Consider the following 18,981-nt stretch of genomic DNA (forward strand, 5'->3'; position numbering starts at 1 on the left):
CAATTTTATAAAAAGGTGGTCCAAAGTGCTTGATGATCCCTACATTACGAAAACGCTGTACATGTGTTTGGTTAGACTTGTACTTGAGTATGCCTCTGTTGTGTGGTCTCCTTCATATAGGTGCTACGTAGATTTAATTGAATCTGTTCAAAAGCAATTCTTGCTATGTGCCCTTAGAAATTTGGGTTGGGATTCAATTGTCTCTCTTCCTCCGTATGAAAATAGGTTGCTTCTGTTGTCCTTACCGTCTCTCGAGAAACGTAGATTTATGCTTGGCTTGGTTTCCTTTCGTAATCCAAGTAATAAATAGTGCTATTGACACGCCTTCATTACTTGGTGAAATAAGCTTTAATGCCACTAACCGCTTCTCTAGGCAATTTATCTTGCTTAAGCTTAGTCAGTGTAAATTTAAATATGAGCTGTTTAATCCGCTCAGAGTCGTTTGCGAGAACCTAAATGACGTCTACCACTTATTCTCGTTATCGGACTCTTTAAAGTCCATTAAAGCAATATTGCTTAATACGCGCGATTTACCTATGTCGTACTTAAACTAGCTTTTAACCTTAAAAAGTCGTTACGATTCGAAAATGAATTATTGTTAATTATTATCGGATGCCAGGCTTATGCATGCTTGCGATGGCTTACGAGTTCATTTGAAATTTGGTCCTGTACCGGTTGTAAGTGTGGCTCTCTCTCTGCTGATAGTGTACATGCTTTTTTTTCTTTTTCTTTTTTTTTCTTCTTCTTATTTATTTTATTATACTTATACTAAATTTTATTATTAATTAATATAAGTTTTGCATTATGAGCCAATTGAATTCGACTGTTATTTGTTTAGTTGAGTTTCTAGTATAAGTAGAATTAAAATAAATAAATAAATAAATCCGGTAAGCTACACTAATCCTTATTATAATATAATTAGCATGTCTTAACCATGTCAAAAAGATGCTGATCTCATTTAAAATAAACCATGAGAAGGAATTTAAAAAAAAAAAAATGCATCTAGCAATTCTACTGTCGTTCTACTGTCGTGAGCATGAATATGTACTAGGATTCTGAGACCGAGCTGTGACGATTCATCATATCGAGAGTGTAGCATGTTAAGACAACCAATTTATTTATTTATTTTATGAATATTACAGAAAAAGTTAATTTTTATACAATGGAAAAAAATGGCAACCAGCGTTAAAGGTCACCGGCTCGCCCAAAGCAACAGTTGTGTTATATTTCATATACCTATGTACAGTACATGTTAGTTGTATTAAGTATATGGAGACATATAGGTGTTAGAGATTCCGCTAAATTTCGGTTGTTGGACTAGATAATTTAAGTTCATTGCTTTTGCTTTAGCGATTTAAGAAGATGTGTAACTGATTCTAATCGAAAGCTAGCATTCCTTTTTGACAGTAATAGTGCATTAGTGCAGTCATCGAGTAGGTGACTTATAGTTGACCGCATTTTTCTCCTCTCTCCCTTCCCAATAAAAATGCTTGCGGGTAAGATGCGTATTTTCTAATCGTTGCGTTGTGAGTTTTCAAATTTTTAATATTTATCTCTTTACGATAAGTCGCCTTACTTTCCAAAGGATGAATTTTTGTGATTACGTATCTCGCATCTGCACAGGTAGGTTAGGAAATACCAATAGTGGTGACCTACGGACTTCTTTGGCAGTGATGTCTGCTAGGCCATTACCCGAAAGCATCCACATGAGTTTCATTTTTCAAAAGTTCGGATTAAGTTTTCTCGAATTTGTAATAACGTAGGCGTGTCATTGCTAAGTTCAAGAATGGCATTAAAGAAGAGAAAGCGAAATTTTCTGCATGGTAAACAAAGTTAATCGTGAACTGTTTGACAAATATCTGCTGCTTTTGGATTGCATTATCAACCGCGTAAATATATATAGAACATGGGCAAACAATGAATCCTATTAGTAATGACAATAATTATTCTTAAAATATAAATCAAGATTATAATGAAACCGTGGAAGAACATTTTCCAATCTTAGATGTTTGCAAAAATTTCGATCAACGACTGCTGTCCAGGTAGAAATGATAAAAAAATGGTCGAATGCGATGGTCTTGACTATCCTCTACATAAAATAACAGTTATTCAGTGTACGCCCCTGCTAATTATCGAGAGCTCAAAATTCTTCTTCTTTCCATATTTTCCACAATAAATTCCTTTTTTAAGTGAAAAAATGATCAAAATTTTTGCAAATTTTAGTCGAAAATGTTTACATTTCATAGGGCACTGAGGCGCACATAATGAACTTCTAGCGATATTGCAGCTCGTTCGGTCATTTGTTCCAAGAGTGACGTTTACGTAAAATAGATGATTTTCATTAATATTTTTATAAATCAAAAAAAAAAAAAAAAAATATTTTTTTTTTTCCTAAACTTACGACGCCATGTTTCTTACATTATAGCTGTACTTGCACTCAGCTTACTTTATCGTCAGTTGAAAAACAGACTTCTACAAATGAGTGATGTAAGTGTTTACACAACAGCAGAATATATGTAATAATAGGGTTTATTTATAGTTATTATATATATAAGTATATATATATATATATATATATGTGTGTGTAAGTAGGTATAAGTATATATTTTTATTTTACATATAAATTGTATACAAATGAATATAATTAATATTAAGTTATTTCATTTCATTTTCTGGAGAATTTGATTTATTTTAAATTTTTTTTTCCAATTACTTTTTAATATTTTTAAAAGTAATGCAAAATCAAAGTGTGTTTTTAAGAAGAAAAACAAAATCGCATATGTAGTAAAACATTGCACAAATATCACAACACGATGATGCCTCTTTTTGTTTCTTGAAAGTAAAGGAAAGGAAATTTCGATCCTAATGAAAAATGAAAATTTTTCCATTTTTTAATTTCTCCTTTCTTCTTTTTTTACATAGTTTTTGTAAGTGGTGGTATAATGGGAGAGTTTAAAAAAAAAAAAGAAAAAAAAAAGAGAAATTGAAACATTTAGAAACGTATGCAGCAGGGTGGGTTTTTCGAATATTAATTATATCGATATATCGAATTATTAAATTCATTCTTTTCTTTCTTTTTTTTTTTTTTTGTTTTTTTTTTTCTTCCCTTATCATATTTTTGTAAATGTAATAATGGTTCCGTTCGTCCATCGATGTGATTCATTTAAGGTTCCTTCTTAAAATAACTTAAAGTAGAAATTACAAATTTTTTTCAATTTTTTGCAATTTTATATTTTAATGCTTCCATTTATTTTCTACAATATATTGAAGTTTAATTTCATTTACTTAAATTTTGCTTTCGGATTTTTTTCAAAACCGTATTTTGGTATATTTTTCTTTTCTTTTTTTTTTTTTTTTTCGTAATTTTGAAAGCGTCTATAATGCAACTTCTAATGCAACGGCTAACGTAATTTATTAAAACATTCATTTGCATTCATATTGTTTTCTTTTTTTTTTCTGTTTTTTCTTGTAAACCAATATTGTTTGTTAGTTTAGTGTTTTTAAAATGTTTCTAATATAAGCAGTATCGCCACTTGTTTGCACAAAGCAATTCAATAAGTAATACATAAGCTTAGCAATTATGTGCTGAGTGTTACATCTACTTATTGTTCACATTAGAATATGACTCACAGATCCTTTCCAAGTGAGTTTAATACATTACATAACTTAAAAAAAAAAAAAAAAAAAAAAAAGCTATTGCGTTAGCCTTTCCATAACGAGTTTTCTCGTACATTAAGCCATTCGAATCTCTTTAGAGCGGTTACTTCAGCGGCCAATTATTGATGATGGGCTTCAGTAGTTTCAGTAACTAGTAAATTATGCTTATTTTCTCCGTTCATAGCAATTTCAGTTTGGTTTTGACCATTTATTTCAGAATTTTCAACTTGATGTTTATTCAGTATTTGTAAGAAATAATCACCGAATACTGAATGATTGTAAGCGATAACACGTCTCAACGCTTTGGCATAGGATTCGAGTTCTTCTTTAAAATCGGCGAAACCTGGTGGTGGTGGCGGAGACCCCGTCTTAAGGCGTAACATCAAGCGAAAATAAGTTTGCAAACGTTTCCCTATATATTTTATATTTATATTTTATATTATATTCGGCTTAACCTAAATCTTTTTACATTCACCACATTTTATTTATTTTTCATATTCAATGCTGCAAAAATGTAATAAATTTACTAACTTGGATCGATAACTTTTACTGGCATTGCATCCTGCGTGCGAACGCATATAGCAACGACATATATCATTAAAATTAAATTATTGCAAAAACTTAATAAACTTTTAGGTATTCCTCAGAAGGATGGAAGGTATCGTCAAAAGATTGAAACGTAAGCGTATGTGCTTAACACTCTTACCGCACCAAACAGACAAAGAAGCACAAAATATGAAAAGCAATGTGTTTGAACTCTAGAATTTACAGTTTTCTTGTTACAAAATGTCACTCAATTTTCGAAAGGATAGCGTTATCGAAAATCCAAGTTCACAAAGTGTCGCCAATAATAGAAGAAAATCAATATTTATTTGCTTCATAGGATTAATCGATAGGTGTTTCTATGCGTAACAAGCACTTGCCTCTTTATGGTGAATATAAAAGATGTGTGTGTGTGTGTGTGTCTGCGTATATGTATTATTTCGATATTACACTTACACATTAATTGTCGTACCGGTGCATCCTTATTAGCGATTTGCATGATCTGAGCTTTAAGCATATTCTCGGATGCTTCATCCATTACGGCTTGCTCCTCTTTTTGCAAATACTGATTAATATTAATTTTAATTTGTTCCCATATATTTTCCATTACGATAGTCACATCCCTAAAAAGTTATTATTGAAAAATTTAGTAAAAAATTTAGTTTTGAAAAAGTGAAATATAAGAAATATAAATAAATGTGAATAAGCATTTACTTTTCATCATTCATATTCTGTAAAAGAATTTCAAATTGTTTACTTAATTCGATGCGATTATAAGGACGCTGCGATATTATAGGTACCGCTGAACTAATAGAAATTAAAGAAGCACAAATGCATAGTCGTTTAGCACGTAAACCAAGTTTTAGGATACGTTCTTTATCAATAGATAAAATTTCGGGGAATTCCACATTATCTGGCCAGTCCATTAATTCCATATATGCATTGGAAATGGTTTGATCGGCAGTGCTGGCTACATTGTTGGCATCGCGTGTACGATTCCGATTAAGCCAATTTTCGGTGGCAGGGAAGCCGACTACAAATATAAAATTGTAAAAAAAAAAACAAAAAAAAAATTATTTTAATTAAATTCTTAAAATATGCATTAACTTTTATTAAATAATTATTTATTATATTACAAGCTCAAACTTAATTTTTTGAACTCTCTTGAACAAGTTCTCGCTAATATCGTATATAATATCACGCAAAACAATTCTCTTTTTACCGTTTAGTCTGTATGAGATGCAAAACGCATGCATAACGCAAAAGACCCATAAAAGACCCACTACTATATGTTTAATAAATTCAAATATATCCAAGTTATAAGAAATATTAATAAAGTCTTTCATAAAGATCTCATAAAATCTGATACGAAAGCAACCTTTCTACATATATATTAATGTTTACAATCATGATTACCGTACTTCTTAATCATAAATGATTTAGCATTTGTAATGAAAGAATGAATTTTAACATCTTAACAACAATTCTATCTATGTACAACAATTTTAAATATTTTTACACATTTTCTTAAATGTTAGGCGTACGCCTCACAGAAGTAAATCAATAATCACTATATAAAGTAGATTCGATTACTGTATTTCCCAATTTAGTTATCAATTGCATATCTGTTACGTGTCTGCAAAAATTGTGATCAGTGACTTTTACAGGTAAAAGAAAGGTAAGGAATTGGGAAATACCAGGATACATAACGATTGATAATTCGTTGATCTGATCTTCCTCTACATAAAATAACAGTTTTCCACTTGATATTATTGATTTATTCAGCGTACGCTGACTCCAGTCATGGAACGCTCAAAAATTCTTCTTCTTTCAAATTTACTGCTTTTGTTTTATATTTTTTGAAGAAATCTGCACCGACCATGTTTTGGTTTCAACGGTTTCAAAGTCACGACACGAATTGACTGAAAATGCCATTTTATTATTCAGAATACACTGTGGGAATTGGAAGTTATGCCACATCCCGACATGAAGCCTGCTGATTACCACTTGTATAGATCGGTACCACGTGGCTGGGCTGGTACGCGGGTCCGCATAGTTGAAAAAATGCGAAAATGCAAACACCTAATATACATGCATACAACTAGTGAAAAGATTGTGGTGAGCAATGGCTTACTTCTATATAAGTATACCCCACTTCGCTTGATACAGTTTTCACAAAGCGTCTTTTCAAAATAAGGCGAAATTAAGGAATTTTCAAATTTCATGGGAACCTCTCAAGTTGAGCACAACAACACAATTTGGATAGATCGGTGCGAAAACCGATTCTGCAACGGTCGGTATTATAAGCAGCGAATCTACTTGAAGTCCTTCTGTCCCTCCACAACGGGTCTAGAGTATGCAAATATCGTAAAAAAGGGGTATCCACGAAAATTACTGAAAATTATTGGAAACCGGAATTTTTTTTTTTTTTTTTTTTTTTTTTTAGGAAATTTTCCATTTGATTTTCATTTGAGATGTTCTTTTGTTTTAACTTAAACAATGGTGCAATAGTCAATAAAAGTTATGCAACAAAAACTGATTGTTGGTTGGGCTTAAAAAGAAATGAAAGGTAAAATAATTTCTGGATATTACAGATAGTATATACGATTTGGCCGATTTTGAATTAATTCTTTTGCGTAAATCGATCTTGGGAATTAGCTTCAAGAATTAAAGCAAATATGCATTTGAAAAAATGAAAAAAAAAAAATTTAAAGCTTTTCTCTTTTTTTTTACTTACATTTATAGTATTCTAAGTATTCGTTGAATTTTTGCTTCTCATACTCGACTGAATTGGCCATAATATCATTGCGAGAAAAATCCAATAGAAAATTGGCCATATCCAGTTTCATAAGGGTCATCGTTTCTAAGATGCCTTTGAATGTATCCACAACGTTTTTAATTTTAGTTAAATTTTGTATAATTTCATCACGAGCCGGCGCACACGATTTTGCCATAATTTGTATGACAAAATCAGCATATGATCTAAAATCTAAAACACCTTTTTCGACTTGTTGCCTTATGACGGTCTCATCGAGCACCTCATTTATATGCTCTAAGGTACGTTTATTAGTTGGCGAGAGAATCTGAGGAAAACATTCTTTAATATCACCAAGTAATTGTATGGCATGATCATAACATGGCGGCGTTTGATTTAATTCTTCGCGTAAACAGTCCCAAAATGCTTTATGCAATATATCTTTTATACGTCTCTCCAAGCTAAATAATTTACATAAAAAATATGATTTATACAAAAAATTTTGATTTAGTAAAAAGACAAGAGATAATTTACCTATTTTCTGGCGGCTCATAAGGTTGCAATTTGAATTCAGGATTCAAAGCAATCTCGTGAGCCAATTCCATGTTCTGTATGTTTTTGAAAACATTAGCAAGTTCGTTTAAAGTTAAAACTTTCGGTGGACTACCATCCATGCTGGGCAAAACAAAACGCGTCATTCTATAGAGTGAGAATTACATATAATTATTATAAATATTCTCGCGCTTTTGCCCCGCAGTATAAATAAATAAATAAATAGTAATGTATTTACTTGTCTGAACTTTCGCTATCTGTGCGGCAACGCAAATTGGATGTTTGCGGTGAAGTACCCAAAAGAGCATCAGTACCACCGGTTTTAGTACCATTCGTTTCACTATGACAGCCTTCAGTGCCGTTAGTATCCATTCTAAAATTTAAGAAATACATTCAATTATAATTTCTATATTAATTTCGAAAAGTCAAACCGATCTACTTAAAAATATCGAGCCCAAGAGTATATAGAATCAATCAATATTTGAACGCCTTTAGGTTTTAAAGAAACCGAAATGTATTTTTTGCAAGTTAATGTGAATAGGAAACGAAAAAAAAAAAAAAAAAAAAAAATTAAACTAACACAACACGTACAGTACAGGCACACACACACACACACACACACACACACACACAAAACGCGTAAAGAGCAATAAACGAATTCAAACTCTATTAATCAATTGACGCCACTACCAGCAACAATATCTTCAATTTCTCATATAATGACCTTGAAACTTAGTCAGCTGGCATTTTCTTTTCATTTTACGTCGTTTGTTTTTATTGCGTTTTCCTTTCTCAAAAATGAAATTTCACATAACAAAACAACTCCGTTACATATGCAAGTCTTTCAATTTCTAACAAAGGAATCAAGTTTACTAAGTTGTTTTGCCCAAATACATTTACCAGATAAAATACAAAGAAAGAAAAAAAGCAAAAAGCTATTCTTTGTTTTAGTCACGTTTTCAAACCGGAACTATTTCGAGCAAAATGGAAGCATCAAATACATGGGCGTGGTATAGGCAGGATCAAATAGCTTGCTCTTTCTTGCACATTATAAATTCCCGCGAGATTTTTCCAATTGAAATTGCAATTACGACTACGTTCTACGTACTACATATATATATATATATATAAGGAAAAACAATTATAGAATTAAAATCATATTCGGCACATATGAAGATCTAAGCGTAATATCGACGACTTCATAAATTTATATAACGAACAACATTTATGTGGTTCATGAATGCCAATACGCCGTTTATGGTGTTTCGAAAAGGAACAAAATTCCGACAAAGGGTATTATTTAGCGCCGTGATGGATACGGAACAACACTTACTTATAGCCTATGAAATGGTGATGTTAAAGCTATAATAACGGTTTTATTTACAATCGCCTCATTTCATTCGGTAAGTAAATAAGCCGAGGTAATGATTCAGGCAATCGATCCTGAAGGAACTCGATGCCCCCTGTCAGACGGTGGTTGTTGCCGTGTTAACAAGTAAAAAAGTTATATTTCGACGATGGCCGAGTCTCTCACACCCAATGCTATGCTTTTCGCATTCTATTCTCCAAGCTTTTTTATTTGCTACCCACACATCGATGGTATTATTAAGAAAAAATTAATCTACCAGGTCACGGGTGAATTAACCTATTTTTAGGCAAATAATAGATCTTTATAAACTTACTACACTTTTTGTCTTGTTTGTTTGCCTTGCGGTAAATAGATATTATTTTGTATTTTTTATATTCACGACTCAAGGATGGGGATATACTCATTTCGTATGCGTGTATGTAAGACCCAAAAGGTAGCTTCAGAGTCTCCGCAAGGTACATATATTTTTGATCAACGTGAAATTCTGAATTGATTAATCCATGTCGGTACATCCGAGTGGAGTTTGCTGTTGGCACTCTCCTGATCCTGATCGCAATGAACATATCGACTTTAAATTTGGTAAAGACATTGGAAGTTTTTGTACGCAGGTTGGTATTGAAAATTGGTCGGACCAGAAGCCTGAAAGCAACTCAGATTTTTTTTTTTTTTTTTTATCAAAGATTTGTGGGTTTTTGCTTGTTGCTCAGAAATTGTAAAAGTAGTGTAGAAGGCTGATAGTTTCCGCATTTACTTTACGAAAAACTCAACCCTTTCCGTGCAAAAATGGAAAAAATCGGACTTGCCCAGACAAACTTACAAGTGATTTAATTTTATTTTTTTCACTTTTTTAAGGTTTTACGCTTAAATTCATTTTGTACATTTCTCAAGTGAAGATATATTATCTGCCTAAAAATGGGTTTATTCGTCGCGACCTGGTTAACTTTTTCCTACCAATACCATCGATATCGGTATCAAATAAAAGAGAGTAGAATGCGAAAAGCATAGCGGAGGGCATGAGAGACTCGACCGTCGCCGAATATAACTATCTTACTTTTTTTTTTAACTAGAAAAGCTTTGAAGTCATCTCTAAGAGCAAAAATTTATTTTGTAGTAAAGAATGAAAACAAGATGGCAAAAAAAAAAAAAAAAAAAAAAAAAAAAAGCGCAAAGGGCCCGGGGGAAAAATGGTTTGTTTGTTTAAAAAAAAAAAAAAAAAAACAAAGAACCTAATAATATATAATATTTTATATATATTTATATCATTTTTATTAAAAATTATACGACACACGAATACGGATTTGCGTTACGATGGTATCGTATTACACTACCGTAACATAAAGTACATTTTTAAGACCGTGGTTGAATCAGTCTCTGTAGCAATGAGACCGCTACTGAAGCCCTGATTTGATTTGATGAAATACTTTTAGCTTTTTGCTTTTTTTTCGAGAAAATTTATTCAATTTTTTTTTTAGTTCAAATTAGAATGAATCCTTTAAACGATCAGGCATTCATATCTCTTCTACAGCTAACTATATAAATATTCATTCTGACGGTTTTAAAAAAAGCCCATACAAATAAAATCCTATCAGAATGAGAAAAAATGGATAAAATAATTACGATTTTTTCGTTACATTTTTATGGGCCTCAGTCGAGACCTGGGGTCATAATTTATTAGTTTCTCTGCATTTGTTAATTGCAGATGCATGCAGTTGTTTATTGGTATAAGCAGACGCGGTAAATGATAATTTCCAAATTCGTAGAAGGAGGTTATAGCCATTGTGCCCAGCCCGCCTCTCTCCTCAACAAAGTCGTTGTAAATACAATTATTAAGGTTGCAAGAATTTGCAATTCAGAGATTTTAAACCTAAAATACCTTCGAACTGGTTCCGCAGGTCAAATTTATATAGGGGGCGATATTGTTCTAAAATCCAATATAAATCTTCGAATCAAATAATAACAACAACAACAAAAACACAAAACTCTTCAAAGTAATGGGCATTCAACTGATACAACAACAACAACATCAAATGAATGATTGAAAAAAGTGAAAAAATCATGGAATTGCGCATTGATACAAACATAAACGAACAAAGTATATTGACGGTTACGTATCTCTGCTCACCTAAGTTTCGACACACAAAAATACTTTGCGAGATTGTATGACAAGGACACACAAGTGCGCTTTTATAATCAAGACATCGAATTTCGAACCCACTTCATTCATATCAAATTTTGATAACTCTTTTTGAATTGTAATAACCAATTGCGATTACATTATATATAAAAATTTTCTTAGGGCATTATTCTCTATGACTAATTTAATATTATACAAACAAAACGTTACAAAAGAGAAGAGTACGCAACGCTTAATGCAATGTTTGTCTTCTCACGGACATAGTATAAAAAGTGAAAAATAGCAAACTAACAAATCACTGCCAAATCGTATTGTAAAAATTTTTATTGAGTGTTAGCGCAATCTCACCTAAGTAGCTTAGTGGAACAATTATTTATAAATTATAACACCGAAAAAAACTTACCAAATGTTTAAAAGTGAACTACCTAATCGATAAAAATGTTTTTAATATCATCAACGCACTGGTACCAGTGTTGAGAGCTGTACAAGACCGTCAATTACATTGAGCACTTTAATTTTGCAATTGTAAAGGAATCTGCCGTCATACGCGTTTTGAGAAAAACTCGTTAGCACCGTTTAAATTGATTCGTTTAAGTAAATTTTTAACATTACTAATTTTTCTTAGTTATGATTCAATAGATTTTTTTTTTATTTTTTTTTTTTTTTGCTTTATTAAACGCACAAAATGCCTCCTTTTTCCAAAAATTTATGTCCACAAACTTCGAGAAATTAAACTAGAATACGTGTTTATATATATATTGTTATTATACAAAAACACAGGCTAGCCAAGTTATGACTTTGTTAGGAAAAAAAAGGGAAATTGGAAATGACGGGTAAAATGTTAATTTTACTTGTCAATTATAAGCAGAGGCATCCCTGTTGGAATACATTTTTGTTATAAAAAAATGTAAATTGGGAATGACAGTAACAATGTCATTGGGAAAATCAAACTGGCTGTATATTAATTTATATAATTTATATTTAAATATAAATAGCATTGTTTATATAATAGCTTTATTATATATTTAAAATAGCTTTATTAACATATATAAAAAAAAAGTATAAAAGAAAACTAAACTTATTTAATTTTACAAGTTAGCCTAAAAGTAGACCGCCATTTTTTTTTTTTTTTTTAATATCAAATTAAACAAAACTGTAGCTAAATTCTTTGCTACTTTACAGAAAGAACGTAATACTGCTAATTTGTAAAGCCGTCGGCAAAAGTCCCCCAATTTTAACACCTATTTATTATTAGTTCTTCTTTCTACCGCGCGGTGCATCGTAGCTTAGATATAAACCATCCAAAAATGCCATCCACAAAACGGCTAATATCCCACAATACCATAATGACTACTAACAAATAACTAATAACCACAAATCGCACTAACCACTTGCATAAATTATAATCAAAAATCGTAATTCATTTTTTTAATTATAACACGGGAATTTTGAACTGTAATAAGAACAAAATTTTAAAATAATTATTTCGCGAAAGTAAGGTAAATGCTTTCAAGCCAAACATAATGTAGTGAACGTAATGAAATCAAAGAACCAAAGGTTCCGGCGAAGACGAATTTTTTGAAGATCTTATTAAATACCGCTTGGAAATTAGTAGTAACGCAATTATCTCAAAAATCTTTAGTTCACTTAATGGCATTTCTAGGAAGATATTCAAACACGTATTAAACATCAGATCAGACTAGGTAAAAGCCCGTAATTTAAGGAGAATCCGTATTTATTTTAATGATCAATATATAGACAGCTAACAAAACGAACTCAATTTAAATCCCATCTCTTCAATCAATTGCAAACATTTGTAAAAAAGCTAAAGAAGGGATCTTGGCTTATATTTAAATGCGATTCTAATTGCAAAGTTTACGGAACAACGTGTTGAAAATATCTTATCGATAATATTTATTTTTATAATAATTGCGATCTTAGTAATCGTTTGTTTAATCAATAATTTCGCGAACGATAATAAGAAGATCGTTTGAAGAAGAATCACAGCCTCATCATCTATAAATGAATCATAAAAAGTCAGTTACGTCTCTTGCATTAGAATAGAATTTTAAATATTTATCTTCATCTTTCTTTCTGTTATTTAAATTCATTCAATTCAATATTTGCATCATTATTTCTTCAAGTTTTTATTTAATTTTTAAAATTCTGTTATCATAACATGAGTGATATTATTCTATATTATATAAACTATATTCGTGTTACTGCTGCACTTGATTAATGAAGAAATTGAACACTATGATGATGGACTTAGCGAATTTATTCAACCCGACGAGCTGAAATAATAGAAATGGTTTGATTTCAGTAAAATTGAAAAGCAATTGAAAGTTAACGAAACGATGGGGAAAGTTAGTTAAAAATAATTGAATAAATTAAATAAAAACAAGAACGTTCAGAAACAAGAATCGTAATATATATGGTTGGATTTCGGAATAGTTATAGGTAATGCTGTTATTTTAGTTAATAAGCAATTAATGTTAAAAGGAAACTTGCATGGCATTTGTATGTATATAACTTACAAAACTGTACGGTTGGAAAAGTGCTTTAATTTACTTTTCTTAACATATACATAAATTAAAGTTTATCACTTTTCATCTGCAAGAATTGATTTAGAAAGGTATAAAAAATTTAATATTTTTAAAATGGATCGAAAATAATAACTAAAATTAAAGCTACGTTTTAAATGTTTAATGGAAATTATCCATTAAACGATTGACAGAGTAGTGTACATAAAATTATTCCTAGCAATCCATATATGGCCTATGTATAGTTTCGTCCCCACTATTTATAACGCTGATTGTAGTAAGCAGTATGTATAGATTCAATGAAATGGATTGAGATTTACTAAGAGGAATGTATGGCTGTGTATACTGCATTTCTCGATTGGGCCATAAGTGTCTGCTTATCTAACTTTGAGCATGTAGCGTCCGTATTTTCGTCCTTGTACTTACGGGCAGGTTTACCATTAAGCCATGGTGTGAATTTCACATGGCTCTCATTGCGTTTGGCAGCGTCAACTCGCAAATCCGACTTTAATGCTTGGCGCACAACACGAGCACAAATATTGGAATATTGGATGTAACTGCAGTATACATATCCATAGAAAGAAGTATGAAATGTAAGTTACGTAACAAATTTCTTTTAAAAAATATTAGGCTTTCAATTGCTACGAGATGTACTTACGTTAGACCAGCAGCTCTCCAGGCATTCGACATTTTGCTAAGCTTTTTCTCGTATTTAATTTAATAAAAAATTAATAATATGACTAAACTTGCAAAACTACTAACTTCTTGTTCAACTCGTATGTGTGCAATCGGCAAACTGTCAAATAAATATATTCTTACAAATGTGAGACAATGATGCCACAGTGTGTAATACTGTTCAATTTACTGCATTATCTAAATTGATTTGTATGAAATTATCTTCTCGACGAACATTATTAAACGGAATAATGCGTTACTTCATTTTTTCGATTATCAAGTCCGAAGTGGTCGGCAAAATGATACGCCATGTTACCATATCATTTGGTAAGGAAAAATAAGGAAATCGATGCAAATATAAACAAAAACATATAGTTTGTCTATTGATTAGTGATAAATATATGTAGATATATGCAATATATATATTTGTGCATTAATTAATCCAAACTTGAAAATTACCATTAATTGATGAATATATTTCAACCTGAAAATAAATGCTTTTTATTGCGTGCTTTTCATTTCTTACAAATAATGCATCGTAAAAATCAAGATATCAAATCGTACGATCTGAAGAAAATGTACATTAATGTAAGATAAATATAAATTAAATAAATCATTGCTAAATTTAAAAATGCCTTTATTTTTTCTTCAGAGTTCACCACTGCATTCTTTCATTTATATTAAATTTTTTCGATTCTCAATTTGTATTCTCTTCTATTTACTTTTAATATATTGGTTGTTTACGTTCTTTTTGATTTTTTTGTTCTTGCCTTTCAAACCATATATTACTTGTTTACGTCTGCATAGATTTTTTTATTTTTATTTCTAAAAACCGCGAAAGTTGCTTTCCACTGTGGTAACTATGTATTATGTGTTGCGATTTTAGATTTGTTTGAATTAAATCTTGCAGTATATTCCGTGGATTGGTTTATGTGATTTACTTTCCAGCTTCCATTTCGCCATACATGTCATTGATCAATATTAGATTCTGATTTAATTTACTCAGGTATATCTCTTATGCTGTTCAATCGGTCTTGAAATGATTTTGCCTGCTCAGTTATGATATGTAATGTGGCAACGGTATTAAATTAAAAAAAATATAACTGTAATCTAATATCGGATCATTTAACAATTTTATGATACCTTTGGTCAGCAATTAAATCACATTCTGAATAATTGAATTGATTAAAGCTAATCATAACTGCATATAATAGATTGACGGAAAATTTTAATGCTTACAGGTCACTTTACTTGTCAGGTAAAGGCTAACAAGTGGAATGGATTAGTTGGGGTCTGCTTTTTTACCGGCCTTGTCGTGGGGTGTAACCGACCTACAGAGTTACAGAGCTAGTTGCGAAATGTGAGTTAAGTGCAGCGGGTAAAGTGGACTTAAGACATTGTCTTTGGGGCAAGACTTCTCGCTCGGCTGCAACACATCAAAACATCCTTAAACTCAAATGTTTTTTTTATAAAATATGGCGAAAAGCTCACGCCATTCTAATATATACTGTGTGTATACAGTCTTCCAAAAATGGGACAAAGTTCGTAAAAGTTTCTTTTTGCATATTTACGCGCGATAAATTTTACGGGGAGGAAATAAATTTGCTCTGATACGAATGCATTATCGAATAAAAAATTCATATTCGAAAAACTTAAGCTAGAAGATTGCATGTAAAAATTTAGTTTATTAGTTGATTACTCGAACTTTCTATTATTTATTATTTTGAAAATTTATAATCGATTTGAGAAAATGACTTGTCCCTTACCAACCGGAAATCGTACGTCAAATGAAATTCTTTGTGCATTCTTTTTATTTTTTAAATGACCAAACACTCAGGGTGCATGGTGATCGCCAGAAAGATGTGAAAGATGTGAACAAAGGGAAAAATATAGGTATGTGGCCTAGTCTATGTGGCTGACCTACTCGGACTCTTTAACAATGTGGGAGACTTCGACATGGCTCACCGAATGGTCGCACGTTTATTGTTTTTGGTATCGTTGCGATCGTAGATACCAAGCTGAACCTTGAAGCAAATGTTCGGAATTAGTTGCTGATTCCCCTGGCAACATATCCTTAATCGCAAAAGAGAAGACGGCCATTTATAATCAAATGTAAATATAAATTTAGAAAATATACAAAGGCTTTCCAAGAAAAGGAAAAAGGCAAAAGATTGCTTGTGGTCGAGCAGATTTTGAAAGCGCTAAGTGAACAAAATACTTGAGCATTTTAATGTAGTTGCTATCTCGAACATTCTCTACAGTGAACATAGGCTTTTTTACTTACCTCTTAAAGACTGCATGGTATCTGAACGATGATGAAAGTTATTGCTATGCATATATAAAAGATGTCTCTTGTCTTCATGACCGATCTGCTCAAGTTCGGACAAGCATGGACTGGAAGGAGAAAGGTAAAATGAATATGAAATTGCGGCAGAGAGTTTTGTTCATTTTTTTTTTTTTTTTATTGATTGATAACATAATGCAATTAAAAAAATTATAATGAATATGTAGCAATTAATAATTTATTCAAAATTAAATACAATCTGCGATCTCTTTGTAGGAGCAATTAAATCAATTTATGATATCTTTGTGGTAAAACATGCAATGTAACATGTAATGAAGTTTTCATATAAATTGGGAAGAATTTTTGAAAACTTTGTAGTTAGGAAATCGAAACCGCCTAGAAAATAAAGGACGAAATGAAGTATTTTTTACAACTAACGATTATATTCGGCATAGTTTATTGTGCGATAGTGGGTAGAATAAATTGCTTGATATTTGAAAATCGATTTGAAATGCTTTTGATTTTATTTGGACAGTGCGCCGATTATGTAGTCACTGGGCGTGATATGGAGTTTTTTAAAAATTGCGAAAAAGAAGATGACGAAGGAAACATCGCCCTTGATGAAGTTTTCCAATCACATTTAGAGATGTCTTATGCCGACGATGGTGAAAAGTATTTAGCAAATGGAAATGTTACGTTCAAGGTCCCTATACCGGAAGGAGCTACTGTCAAGGTAATTCAATTCATATTGTGCAAGCAAATGTTTGCTTAAAAATTATTCTTCCCCTTCCATTTCTTGAAGGCACATGCAGAAGTTTATAAATGGCAAAGGGGACAATGGACAAGAACAATGTTTACTTTAAAGCGTGACAATCTTTGTCAAGCTATGTTTAGTCCTGTTGAAATTTGGTATGGAGCTATTAAGTCCATACCGGAAGAGGAGCGCATCTGTCCACCTAGAAGTGATGTTGGTTCAAATATTTTCCATTTTTTATTTTTCCTTTTTAAATTTTTGCATTTAAACTTTTTCTTTCCCCAAAGACGGTCTATCATCTTGTAAATACAACGTATCAAGGCGAGATACCGGATCTTATGATTTCAGACTTAGCTGGCACATATAAGGTTATAGCTCATGTGACTTTAGGCGAATATATAATGTGCATGTCTGCAGTAGCTGATGTTTGGCGAGCTTAAAAGCAAAACAAAAAAAAAATTCAATTACGTATTTTATCTATCCCTTTTATTCCTTGCACCCACATGTTATTCGCACTTTTAAAATAAAATATTTCATTATTGTTTGCAGTGTTAGATATGCTTTTAAATTTATTTTTACCATTTTATCGACTTTCATAGTTCATGCAAAAATTTTCTTTGATAAAAGACAATCAATTTTTTAAATTCTAATCCAGTTGGCCAAGTTGGATTTAAAAAGTTAACAAAAATGTAATAAAAAATTTTCCATTAAAACGACGAATTATGGCTAATGAAAGGAATTTAGTCAGGAATGATTTAAAGTGCCCTGAATATATGGGTTTCAATTGTTATGGTATTATATGTTGCCGGGAAGAATATATGCTCATAGGTCTATGAAATTTTTGCACCCTATACAGAGCAGTTTTTCAAGAAGCATTTCCTTAGCTTAACCAAAGCACACGAATCGGAGTTGGAAAAACAGCATCTTTTACTGATGAAATGCCGCCATGGGTATGTTTACTTGCCTACCCCTTAGTTACGACGCACACGAAATGGTTTAGTTTAGGATTAAGTCTTGGTGACCTGAACAATTCTAATCGCGCAAAATCTTTCAAAATATTGAAATGTGTACGATTTGTTTCCACGTGCCAATATCAGTTTAGGTTCTTATAACTACTTGGGAGCAGTAGCATGGTACGACTGATAGAACATGGCCTTTGCACTATTACACTACACTACCCCTCGAACCGTGACAGGTGCGGTAGAAACTTCTATAGTAGGCTCTTGGTTTTTTTATTCTAATCTATCGACAAGAAGAAGAATACATGCCAGGAGCTTTACGTTGTCTCAGCTTGCTCCAAGGGATGTGTTCTTTTTTTTTTTTTGGGTACTTCGTTAATGCCGAACTTTTGCCAAAGTAGACATTGGGTGACGTAACTGCGCGATCAGAGACTATAAGGTCCTGTTCACTGGCCCTCACCGACCTCGAAAGGTTTTCATTAACAAATTATGTGATAGCTAGCAAGCAACCCATGGTTCCTGGATTTTGTAATGCGTTCCTTTGCTATTGACGATGGTGGAATCTACGAATGGTCGGTCACAGTTCAGCCCGCTTCTCATAGGGCTAGGTTGCTTTATAGACGAAAAATTCTTGCTCTAGAAATGTCTTCAAATATCGAGTATACACTCTGTATATGAACAGAAAAGGTGAGTTTAGACCACTTTGGCGATTGCGAGATTTAATAGGATCATTAGTCCCGTTTTTATGAATTTACC

At 31.8% G+C, this 18,981-nt stretch overlaps 3 protein-coding genes across 7 annotated transcripts; 1 reads left to right on the forward strand and 2 right to left on the reverse strand.

Annotated features, from left to right (window-relative positions):
• Window positions 1-3,325: 3,325 nt before the first annotated feature.
• LOC119639400 (T-complex protein 11-like protein 1) lies at window positions 3,326-11,728 on the reverse strand. 4 transcript variants are annotated; one of them, XM_038036744.1, is made up of 7 exons: window positions 11,414-11,728; window positions 7,746-7,880; window positions 7,490-7,654; window positions 6,938-7,416; window positions 4,915-5,233; window positions 4,657-4,823; window positions 3,326-4,069 (listed from the first exon to the last, which is right to left on the reverse strand). In XM_038036744.1, exons 2-7 carry the CDS (start codon window positions 7,877-7,879, stop codon window positions 3,777-3,779), a joined length of 1,557 nt encoding a protein of 518 aa, XP_037892672.1. In that variant the 5' UTR covers window position 7,880; window positions 11,414-11,728; the 3' UTR covers window positions 3,326-3,776. The 4 variants fall into 4 exon arrangements, with proteins under 4 accessions (XP_037892672.1, XP_037892700.1, XP_037892681.1 ...); XM_038036772.1 differs by lacking the exon at window positions 11,414-11,728 and adding an exon at window positions 8,210-8,348; XM_038036753.1 differs by lacking the exon at window positions 11,414-11,728 and adding an exon at window positions 7,947-8,054.
• A 1,397-nt stretch (window positions 11,729-13,125) lies between these two features.
• On the reverse strand, window positions 13,126-14,404 carry LOC119637117 (protein stunted). 2 transcript variants are annotated; one of them, XM_038032963.1, is made up of 4 exons: window positions 14,212-14,394; window positions 13,980-14,110; window positions 13,548-13,623; window positions 13,126-13,304 (listed from the first exon to the last, which is right to left on the reverse strand). In XM_038032963.1, the coding sequence occupies exons 1-3, from the start codon at window positions 14,241-14,243 to the stop codon at window positions 13,613-13,615; spliced, it is 174 nt and encodes a 57-aa protein (XP_037888891.1). In that variant the 5' UTR covers window positions 14,244-14,394; the 3' UTR covers window positions 13,126-13,304; window positions 13,548-13,612. The 2 variants fall into 2 exon arrangements, with proteins under 2 accessions (XP_037888891.1, XP_037888883.1); XM_038032955.1 differs by lacking the exon at window positions 13,548-13,623 and having other exon boundaries at window positions 14,212-14,404.
• A 1,668-nt stretch (window positions 14,405-16,072) lies between these two features.
• LOC119634199 lies at window positions 16,073-17,706 on the forward strand. Its single transcript, XM_038028260.1, has 4 exons — window positions 16,073-16,636; window positions 17,048-17,245; window positions 17,315-17,479; window positions 17,554-17,706. Exons 1-4 carry the CDS (start codon window positions 16,574-16,576, stop codon window positions 17,704-17,706), a joined length of 579 nt encoding a protein of 192 aa, XP_037884188.1. The 5' UTR covers window positions 16,073-16,573.
• The last annotated feature ends 1,275 nt before the right edge of the window (window positions 17,707-18,981 follow it).

Source organism: Glossina fuscipes, unplaced genomic scaffold, assembly GCF_014805625.2.
Source record: "Glossina fuscipes isolate IAEA_lab_2018 unplaced genomic scaffold, Yale_Gfus_2 0, whole genome shotgun sequence".
NCBI lineage: Eukaryota > Metazoa > Arthropoda > Insecta > Diptera > Glossinidae > Glossina > Glossina fuscipes.